The sequence below is a fragment of the Chironomus tepperi genome, unplaced genomic scaffold, assembly GCF_022539635.2.
Source record: "Chironomus tepperi strain 1889 unplaced genomic scaffold, CSIRO-AGI_Ctep_v1 contig_67, whole genome shotgun sequence".
In the NCBI taxonomy this organism is placed as follows: Eukaryota; Metazoa; Arthropoda; class Insecta; order Diptera; family Chironomidae; genus Chironomus; species Chironomus tepperi.
The window spans coordinates 1,276,810-1,288,804 of NW_027226189.1; the positions used below are offsets into that span (position 1 = coordinate 1,276,810).

At 32.1% G+C, this 11,995-nt stretch overlaps 1 protein-coding gene across 1 annotated transcript in view; it reads left to right on the plus strand.

Moving 5' to 3' along the window:
* LOC139100562 (tyrosine-protein kinase Dnt-like) overlaps positions 1-6,085 on the plus strand; it is a 77,704-nt gene extending 71,619 nt beyond the window's left edge. Inside the window, exons 2-4 of the mRNA XM_070653191.1 lie at positions 3,193-4,496; positions 4,570-4,646; positions 4,711-6,085. Of these exons, the coding sequence (XP_070509292.1) occupies positions 3,193-4,496; positions 4,570-4,646; positions 4,711-4,822 (1,493 nt within the window). The 3' untranslated portion in view covers positions 4,823-6,085. The remainder of the gene's footprint in view (positions 1-3,192; positions 4,497-4,569; positions 4,647-4,710) is intronic.
* The last annotated feature ends 5,910 nt before the right edge of the window (positions 6,086-11,995 follow it).

The window sequence follows — 11,995 nt, forward strand, 5'->3', positions numbered from 1 at the left end:
GGTATTGGGTTTATTTTAAAGGGAAAATAATGGAATTGAATGGTTGTAAAGTCTACGACTTTAAGGATATTGCTTTGTAGACGAAGGAAATGGATTTAAATTTAGTTCTGGATATTTTGTTGTCTTTTGCCTTTTTTGTCAATTCTAAATTCAAAGGCTGTGACGACTTGGAGTTTTTTGAATCGACTCGAGTCGACTCAGCTTTTTCCAAGGAAACCATCACTAGATTCAAGTCTACTTCAATTCAGTACACCCAATACTGACCTATTCTTCTGTCTACTTCTGCTAAATCCTTTACAAATACGATTTTTATCTATTTACATTGTATCTTCATTTTCAAGTCACAAGAATCAGCAAAACATAAAAAATCTCAAATGACATCATTTTCTAGGTAAGAAATAATCGATTGGAAACATCTAAATATTCTCAGAAAGGTTTACCATTTGAGATCTCTTATTTTTTAGTTCAAATAATTTCCCAATTTTTTTTTAATAAAGTAAAGCACTTCTTGACACCTTTTCTGCTTCTTCAGATGATATATTTACCATTAATTTGATATTTTGTATTTTTGGCGATGAAATTTGAGACTTTTTGTGTTTGAGAGCACTACGAAGGTGAGAGAGTGTCATGGAAATTGTCAAGTGATGCCAATTAGATGCGTTTGGTTGAGCAAAAATTTTTGAGAAATTTTTTGAATAATTGGAAGTGAAGGAACTTGAAAATTAAATTAATCTTTGGCAACAAAGTTTGTTGGGTACAGCTGACTGGATAGAAGTTAAATAACAGTATTTTAGGAAGCTATTCGATTAGAATATGCTGTAATTAGACGACCGGGCCTTAACTGGCTATCAGGTTGACTAATTGAAGCTTGTCTCACTTGGGTTATGTAGATAAGACTGTATTGCACTTTATATTGGCTACTGACAAGCAATATCTAGCAATAAAGCTACAAAGTCAAGTTCAGGTAAGATTTGAGGGAGCACAAAAGTCACAATTGATCAATAAGTCCCTAAATAACCAGAATATTCAGAAATTAGTTGGACTTAAGCTACTGATAAAGATTAATTTATGTAGATTAGCTATTCTTGCTAGGGAACAGCTTATTAACCACAAAACAGCCTCAAATTCGCATATCCCAACGCACCACACATCCTAGTACCTTCCAATTTATTTACATTTTTATGTCCATGAAAATTGAATTTTTCTCTTCCTTCCTTGAACCCATAATAATTTCAACAAAATATTCACAAATGTAGACGAAGGTAAAAATAAGTGTATTACACATATCGTAACAATTTATCCCAAATCCCAAACAAACCTAACTAAAAAACATATCCACATGTGTGTATTTGTGCGTATGTCTATGAATTAACGTGCATGAATTACCTGAAAAGGTAGATAGAAATGTAATATTGCGGATTGAAATGAAATTAATCATAAATTGAATAGGAATTAGATGTTGCGTAAAAATTTTGTTTTCATTTCGTGCCGTGCCTGGAATCCTCACAAATTTTATTTATGTATGTTGCACGGAGGGCTTTAAGGAAATTTAATAGATTGAATTCTGTACTTAAAGAAGGTATAAGACCTGATAATCCGATATCTTTTTTTTGTATTTCTTCACTATTCATTCACAGCACTGTATGTGCCATTGAAGATTGATCACTGAGAAACCTCAGAAATTAGGATATTAAGAAATCAATCTTTTTTCTCCTATTCTATTCTATACTCTATTTCATCTTGTTAGTTGCTTGTATTTTGAAATAGGAATTTAATTTTCTTTGCTTTATTCCATAAATAATTTTACCATAAATTTAATCCCATTTTCACATCTCATTCTCATTTAATAGATGTGAATAGGGTAAGGATAAAAATTATTATATTATTTTGTTCTGGTTATGAAATTATGATGGATGTACGATTTTATTTTTTGGGGAGCAATTTTTTTTATTGAAATTTAAAAAAGTTCTCATGTTTAACTTACCTGGATGGATGGAATTCTTTTTTCAAGTGATTGATTCGTTCGGAAATATTTAGTTCTGATGAAATTCAACTGATTTTTTAATAATTGGGACTGATTTGAGATTCGACAGTTTTGGTGATTGAAGACACAAAAGTGCTTGATTTAAATTGATTTGTGGAAAGGATGTGTGTTGGAAATTTGAAGATTTTTGATGAAGAGGATGCAGAAGTGACTTTTTGAATAAATGTTAAGGTTAACCCGATCGGTAATCAATTGTCTGTTGTCAATGTGGCGCCAAAGCAGCAAAAAGGAGCTTGAAGTTGATTCGACTTCAATTTTTTATGTCATTTCGAGTCGTCTTCAGATTTTTGAGTCGATTTCGAGCTTGGATGCAAAATTTGAGTCAACATTGAGATCTTCGTGTAAATCTATAGGAATTGAAATATTTAAATGCTGGTAGCTATCAAACTCAATAATATAGCTCAATAAATATCTAAACTCTATCCTACTTACCATATCAATAGACTCAAATTTCATGAGAATTCTCTAAAAATCCTCAATTTTTAAAAAATCAAGCCATTCACTCAAAAATGTCTATGAAGAAAAAAAATCAATGCTTAACAAATTATCCATAGCTACCTCAAATTACAAATAATAGCAAATAATAATCTATTGAAGAAAAAAATCCGCCATACCAGCAACTATTCATCGTTCCCATCCTCATCATCTCAATTTCTCATTCTTTAACAATCAAAGAATCATCATAGTACGATATATGATATTTAATACTCTATCTCATTCATCCAATTTTCCTATTCACATACCTAATACAAGAATAATTTGTTCTATGAAAAAATAATGAAAAAATAAAATAAAATAAAAAATTACTCGGAATCAAAAGAAAGAAAGCAAAATGCATTCGAATAGAAATGAAATCTTTGCAATCACATAGCAATATAATCCTTGAGACATGGCAAAGAGAGCAATGGAAAGGAAGAAGAAGTAAAAAAAAAATCCAATTATCTTCTTATTTTCTCTTTATCTCTGTTTCATGCAATCAATGTGATAGAATTAAACTTTAATTGACAACTTTATTGGAAATTCTTTACCGCAAGCCGTGACCAAAATGAGGAACATTGAATAAGGAACAACAAAAAAAATAATTAAAATAATTTGTCTAACCTTGATTTATGAGAGAACTTATGTCTAATTCTTCTTTACCTCCACAGGGCTCTCAGCTGAGATGTATTATGTCCGAGACGGTCATATAAATAAATATGCGTTACAATTCACAGTTCCAGTTGCAGCAAATATTAATGATATTGTATTTACGTGGCAGAGCTTAGCCGGTCGTACGCTACCGTATCGTATTAATATTGCTACTGCAGATCCAATTGTATTGCCACGACCTCAACTCAACATCAGTCGAATTGGCGAGATGCCGCAAGAAATTGAAACCTTTTCAATTGAAATGAAATGTTCAGGCATAAGATCTGGTGAAGTGGAAGTAACAATATCCATTGAGATAACACTCAATCGAGCCACAAATAATGTCACGGAATTGGTTTTTACACGAAAGAAGATCTGCTTACAGAATGAAATATTAGACGAGAGTATGGATAATGCGACAATGTTTACAACAATTCCCAAGCCATCCAATGATATCATGACACTTATTGTGGGTGGATTTCTTGCGACTATTGTGGTTGTACTTTTTATATCTATCGCATATTGTGCACGGAAGCCGGCAAAGAGGAAGCCACACGTAGCACAACCAGCACGAACATCTAGTTTTCAGCGACTTCAAGCAGCACAGGCACAAAGTCCGTCGATTTGCCCAACAACGCCACGTTTAAAATGTACGGAACCGGAAGAGTTACAGCGTCGCATTGCTGAAATTACCGTAGAACGTTGTCGCGTACGATTGTCAAGCTTATTACAGGAAGGAACGTTTGGACGTGTCTATCGTGGAACGTATAATGACGATCAGGATGTTCTGGTTAAGACTGTTGGACAGCAGGCAAATGAAATGCAAGTTTCACTGCTTTTACAGGAAGGAATGAATCTTTATGGAGCTTTACATGAAAATATTTTGGCTATTCTTGGTGTGTCTATTGAGGATCATACAGCACCATTCCTCCTCTATCCTGCTGAAAATAATACAAAGAATCTTAAATTGTTCCTACAAGAACCAGTTGCCAGGACATTAACAACAATTCAAATCGTTCGAATGTCATCAGAACTTGCTGGTGCACTTTGTCATTTACATGCATACGGTGTCATCCATAAGGACATAGCTACCAGAAATTGTGTCATTGATGATGATTTATCAGTAAAGCTTACAGATCATTCATTGTCACGTGATCTCTTCCCACAAGATTATCATTGTCTTGGTGATCGCGAGAATCGACCCATTAAGTGGCTCTCACTTGAGGCATTAAGTAAGAAGCAATTTAGTGAAGCATCTGATGCCTGGGCATTTGGTGTTCTCATCTGGGAATTGTGTACACTGGCAAAGCAGCCGTACATAGATGTAAGTAACAAGCACTCAAAAAATGAACAGCACTTTACGATATTAAATTTCATACCTTTTTTTTTGGCTATAGATTGATGCCTTTGAGATGGAAAATTATTTACGTGATGGATATCGATTAGCCCAACCACTTCATTGCCCCGATGAACTGTAAGTATTGAATAACATTTCAGCACGAACAAAAAACTTATTTCCTTTTTTATTTCATTCACAGATTCACAATTATGGCATATTGCTGGGCTGTTTCAACGTTCGAGCGTCCAACGTCCCAACAACTTCAATTATGCTTGCTAGACTTTTACAATCAGCTTACACATTTTGTATGAGGTTTAACCAAAGCTTTCGTTCATAGTGATTTTAATACAATTGACTATGAATAGTAAAGTGAATTAAAAATGTCTATGAGTTTGAGATGTGTTTTGGGTTGTGACTGAAGCGCATGGAAATTATTTGGGGGATGGATGTGAGAGGGTAAAAAAAGGAGAGAAATTAAATGACTTGAAAATTTCGCAAAAAAAAATTAAAATTTTTATGGATAAATTATCTTAGTTTTTGGGGGGTTTTGAACCGGCATTGACAAAATTTCAATGCTTTCTGATTTTTTTAAACATTTAGACCAACAAGGCTACATATTGATGTTGTTCAAATTAGCAATTTCACTTATATAAGACTAGATTGAAGGAAGAAAACAAAAGTTCAGTAGATTTTAACTTAATGTAGTATCAAATCGACTCTTTTCATGGATGCACTTCCAGTATAGAGCTCAAAATTGACTAGAATTATGTAAGAAGTGATTGGACTGGAATTCACGTAAAATTCAGAAATGTCTAGAATTTTGTGAGGAAAGTTAGACTAAAGTATACGGAAATTCATGCAAAAGTCATGCTTTAGTCGACATGGAGCTCTGAAAGTACATCATACACAGGGTCACATGCATTTATCTCACAATTTTGCAAGTAATTTAATGAATTTGATGATAAAAATGAACTAAATTTATCCAAAAAATTCTCAAACCCTCCCCAAAAAAGCTCACATCCTCCCTAAAAAAGCACCAAACAACACTACTCAAAATGCTCAAAAATACCTCAAATAAATAATTCTACAAAAAGTGCGCTGAAAAAGTCTATGTATGTTTGCCAAAAAAAAAACTAATAAGAGTGAAAAAGAGGAAACTTTTAATTGAATCAATTTTTATATTGCATGCGAATCAAAAAAAAGCTTTAGAGAGAAATTTGCTAGAAAATTGCAGTTTTTTGCTCATACAAAAAAAAAAAAAAGTGAAAAGTTTTTCAATGTTGTGAATAATTCAAGTTTTTTAATACATTATAAACTAATCCCATCGTATAACATTTAGCAGAAAGAAATCAACTTATGACAAATTAAATAATTTTTTATAGATAGGATAGGATAGGATGACGAAGAAGAAGTAAAAAAAAAATACTGTGATATTAAAATTAATAATAGAAGATTAAATATGGAGCTGCTCAATGTTCCTATAGAAACTTTTTCTTTCTTTTTTTTGATACTTTGTAATGTAATAACACAACTTTTTTTTCATTTTATTTTAATTTTAATGTTTTATGTGGCCATGTCTGTATGATAAAATATAGCAATTGTAATAATAATAAATTTTAGCTAATAAATTAATGAGATTAATTTCATTTTTTATTAATGATATTCCAGTCATAAATTATCAAATTTTCTATTACAGTGAACTTTCTGGGTGGCACTAAATATTCGCATTTTATGCTTTTTAATGGAGTTTGGACTTTAATGGTGCTTTTAAAAGTAGATCACGTTGTGGTTGGAAGGTTGAATATTTTTGGTCGATTTTTAAAGATTTTTGTGAATTTTCAGACTCAAATTTATTGTTTTTTGGATTTGAAGCTGCAATTTGGTTAATTCTAACATGAATTTCAGCTGTCTAAGAAGTCTAGACTAGCTAAATCTCCATATACGTCAATATAGACTACTTCAAGAACTTACAGAGACAATCTACTTATTAATTACCCAAACTAGAGTCAATACTCCTCCTTTCTGGCAACTCCACACAAAATCAACTCAACTTCGACCTCAGCTCATCTAATTCATCACACCAGCCATTTCCATCCTCTAAACTCCATCCATACAAACATTGACACTGAAAAATAATTCATTCATGTTGATTATAAGCTCTTTTATGAACTGCAAATAATGATAATGATAATGATCTTGATGATGATGATGCTGAAAAAAAGGCATTCATTTGTGCTATTTTTATGCACTTTCGCAGGATGTTTGTGATGAGGTGTGAAAATTACACAGAAAATTAAGCTTCATTTCATTAAAAAATGAGCGTTGCGATGATGATGAAGGAAGAAGGAGAAAATAGAGAGACATTTATTATCTCCATCATTTTTTATTATTATATCATCTTCTATCAAATCCGTTTTATGTATTTGAAGTGTTGGAGTGGTTACTTTGTGGTTGGGAATTAGGTTCATTTTAGGGATCATTTGAATTAGGTAAATTAGGTTGATCAGGTTAATTGCCTAGTTAATTAAGGAGTCCTTGCAACAATGCATAAAATATAGATTTTGTTGATCAGGCACAGATGTTGTTATCAAGGATCAGACCCAATTGTCACCCTATCGACCGAATGTGCTCAACTTATTCATTTCCGAATGAAATAAATCGTTTAATAGCTCAAAAATCCGGTCAGAAGCCAATGTAGCTCTAACTTGGTTCCAGGTTCAGTTTGAATGCTGCACCAAGTCAGACACATGACGGTCTTGTGCCAAATTTTTGGGCAATTAATTGACTTGTGTTATTTAGGCTCAGTTCATGGACTTTCACTGCTATTATTATAATCTAGCAACTACAATGCTCTAACGGACCAAGATACTGTTTTAGATACGTTTTGTCTATTAGGGATGTAGAACATGATTCATATTCAATTACCCAATAAGTTGTCATCCCCAGAATCCTTTAAATGTCTCTACATTTTCATCCTTCAATGTCTCCATAATGAGGTGCAATTTAAATTTGCTTCAGAATGTCGAGTCATTAAAATTCATAGTAAAATAGAAAATAAGATAAAAAAGTAGAAAAAAAACTTTTGTCATATTTTTATGATTCTCAGACCAAAAAAAAAGCAATTTTCCAAGCGCTGATTTTCCTGTCCGGAAAAAAGAAGAAGAAAAAAAGTTTCACAAATAAAAATAATAGAATTACGAATGAAATGAGTAGTGTCTCTGTGACTGAGCTATGTTAGAGTAAAAGAATTGAATGAGATATTCCTTTATTGCGTCCTCCATCTTCAATTCCATTCTCCTTTTGGCTATATTGAAAATTAAATTGGAAGCTGGATTATCTGGTACAAAGAGCAAAACGTAATATTACCGTTTCTGTTGATGCAATTAGGAATCATCAAATTGTTCGTACTTGCTCTCTACTTCTCGTTTTAATCTCTTTCAGGACTTTTTTTTCTTTTCTTTATGGTCTTATTGCTCATTCTACCTTTAGAATATAAAAAAAAGAAGCTTAACAGAAAAGTTTTATTTTCTTTATATGTTATTTCTATTTTTATTATTTTTATGATAAAGATATACATTCTGTGTCTTTTCTGTATGTGTACCTTGTCAGGAATGGATACTGAAAGCATTTAATCCTATTTGTAGTCTTTAATTATTTTATAGTCGGACATAAATCTCATCTGATTCTAATTTCACATGCACGAGAAATGGTTTTAGAGAAGGAATATTGAGTTATAATCGGGTTACAAGTTGGAAAGGCTATAAAAAGCTGGTGTTGAGGTTAGATTGGTGTGAATGGGATCTTAATTGAAGATTTGGAATTGGGATGTCTGGGTGTTGAGTTACACAAACAGACAAGGAGCATGTTGATGAGTATGGTGACAAAATTGAAGACGTTCAATCATATTTATAGGATATAATCATCAGCATGGTCATTTGGGTGAGTATACTCATCAGCATGCTCATATAGGTGAGTATACTCATCGTCTGTTAAGGTTATTATAGATAACAAGATGAGATCGAGACATCTTGAGACAGTTAAAGCTCAATCCTAATATTTACGATACTTTATGTCCTTGGCAGTAGCTCTGAGCTCATCAGTAGGGTTGCACACCCAAATATCCCACAAAAATCACTATAATCACAGACACTACCAAATATCACCTACCTCCTCTAATTTCAGTCATACCCAAAACCCAAAGTGCATCCAAAACTCCTCCATTACTTCATCTTTCCACCTCCATCAACACTTAAAAGCACATTCATATCATCTTGACCTGCAGGTTCTGCAATAAAGCTTAAGTGGCATAAAATTGCAAAAAGAGATAAAAAAAAATTTTCAATCTTAAATCTCTGCAGCAATCTATCGCTATCAAATTTAATTTACTAGTTGACGATACCGTCCCGACTATCTTTTAGAAGGAACATCACAAGTAGACGACGACATTCAATAGATGGCAAAAAATATCGGATATGATGAGTGAGCGTGTAATGGATGGAATCGATAATGGACCATAGCAAATATATAATATATTTATTATGAAAGATGATGGCTAGAAATAGCTATAAAAATCAATTTCAGCTGATCGCATTAAAGTCCCATTTAATGCATGAAATGATTTTTGTTTGGTTTAGCATTTCCCATAAGGCATCTCTAACAATATAAAATTCTTCTTCTTTTTTTCTTGGACTGCTGCCAATGATGACTCAATCATCAATATCTCCACATGTAGAGGAAGAAAATTCTTTATTGTTATTCAATTGCTGACGATTTCATTTCAATTTGAACAATCGTTTTGTGAAGTAATAATAACAATGGTGAAATAGAATGAGAGAGATAGAGAGAGAACAAAAATCCTTATTTTTTTATTTCATTTGAACTTCATTTTGAGTGACTGAATGAAGCAAATGAGGAACTTGTAGTCAACCTGGGTGATTCTTTGAATTGAATTTATCTTCTGGGAATTTTATTTTATTTATTTTGTTGATTTATGATCATTAATTGTCAGTTGTCAATGAAATGTTTGCAGATATTTTGTTTGTTTGAGATTAGAGTCCATTAGAGTAAATGATGATGATGAATTTTTGCTTCTTTTCTGATTGAGATGACTTTATTTAATCCAAAATAATCCAACTTGACTCAATCTGAGACGATCAAACTTGAGTAAATTTGAGATGATCTTACTTTGACTGAATCTGAGACGATTTACTGGACCAATTCTGAAGATAATCTAACTTGATGAAATCTGAGCTGATCGAACTCGACTGAATCTGAGATGATCTAACTTGACTTAATCTGAGATGATCTAACTTGACTGAATATGAGATGATCTTATTTGGCTCAATCTGAGATGATCTAACTTGACTCAATCTGAGATGATCTAACTTGACTCAAACTGAGATGATCTAACTTGACTTAATCTGAGATGATCTAACTTGACTCAGTCAGAAATGATCTAACTTGACTCAATCTTATATGATCTAGCTTGATCTAACTTGACCTAACTTGACCTAATCAAAGATGATCTAACTTGACTTAATCTGAGGTGATCTAACTAGATTCAATCTGAGATGATTCAATTTAGCAAAATCACCTCCTTTCAGTCACTCCCCTTGATATTATCCTTTAAAATTCATATTAATCAAGCTCTGTTTATTAAAAACTCATTTAAATTCCATAAACTGACCCTCGGATTCGCCCATTTACAAATGCATATATTAAGATTTAATAGAAAAAGAACTGAACGAAACGTATTACAACAATACCGCATACCAATTTGTATTTTTATTATGTAGATGCTTTAGAAATCTGTTATAAATCGTGACATGTGTGAAATGAAGGGGAAAATATCTTATTATTTATTCAAGAGAAGGAAATATTTTTTTATTTTGGGTCTGTAACATTCAGGAACAGTGAGATGCATGTATACACTTAGCTGCTGAACAGAGAATGTGTCATGATGCCGTCAAAATTGATATAAATTCCTTTTAATCCTCTGGTAATTTCTTTTTAGCTGCTTTTTAAAAGGAAACAAAATTGAAATCCAATTGGCGTTAAGTAAGGGTGATGAAAAGGACATTTTTGTCGGGATTTAAATTCATTTTCATTTTTAAAACTGCAATAATGTTATTTACCACTGTCAGTGCTCATGATTGTTCAGTAAAAATAAAAAATACATACAGCAGCATCTGAATATGTACATATTTCACAACAGATGTCGATGTGTGAATAAATAACAAGTTTTGGCAGTGATATTATCCTACAGTGCAATGAGGCATAAAAATGTATTAATGTCAATGAAATTTAAAATAAAATTACTGTTTATATACAAAATAAAAAAAGGAATTAAAAGGTAAATGCGGAAGTAATGAAAAAATACATTCATATATCTTATTTTAATCAGATGCATATAAATACTGCTGCATGTCATTTTCTCCTTGCTGTGCAAATGCAATTTATATAAATATATAAGAAGATTTCAGGTTTATTGAAATGTCTCACGTTAAATTCATTCATAAATTATTATTATAAATGATAAGTATTTAAATGTTCACAATTATTAATGAATATTAAGATTTGAGGGTATTAATGTTCATAAATTTTAATTGCTGTCTTGTGGTGACGATTTTCGAGATAAAATTTTACGAGTCCGGATTTTGAGACTTTTTCTTGTCTTGTTATTAAATTCGAATGATGTTATTGGATATTTTAATTTTCAGAAATTGGTCATTAATTTGTGTGGTCTGTGGTCTCTCCAGACTTCTTAAGACAACTGTATTGATAAGAATCAGTCTGTTTTGAAAACAAAATTAACGAAGGCCTGGATTTGCTAATTATCTGGATATTTAAGGTAGATGCTGTCTTTTGAGTGTTGTCATTTGCTGGACATGGTATCAAATTGAAGGTTTTTGAGTCTTAAGGATGTCGTTGATAAAACGTCGATTCCAGCAAAGATATATGAGAACCTTTAGTTGGGGGTTGTCAGAGGACTTTTGCTAATTATTGACTATGTAGGCTCAAATTGCTAGTTTTACTTAGCAACATTTTTACTATGAATTATGCAAGTCAGATCTAAAATAATCTTAGTTATTGTTATTGCTCCTATTTTAGAGCCGGAAAGTATCCCAAATAACCCAAATATCAGCTAGTTTTTCAGCTATGTTATGAAAATTTCTATTCAAAGTGGACTTGAATTTTGTACGGAGCAATTGTCCCAAAATGACTCGACGTCGTATACAATTTGAATAAATTTTGAGTTCAGAGATCAAAGAATATAATTTTGACAATACCCAACCTTTTGGGGTCGATTTTGAGTTAATCTCCTAGCTATACTCTTAGTATGTCAGTTAATAGCTACAACCGCTACAACGCAGCAAGACATAAATGCAGCCTAATTAATATGGACTTAAACAATTTCTACACTAGCTAAAAATCAAATGAATATCACTAGGGAGCGAATTATCACATCAAGATCACAATAAAAA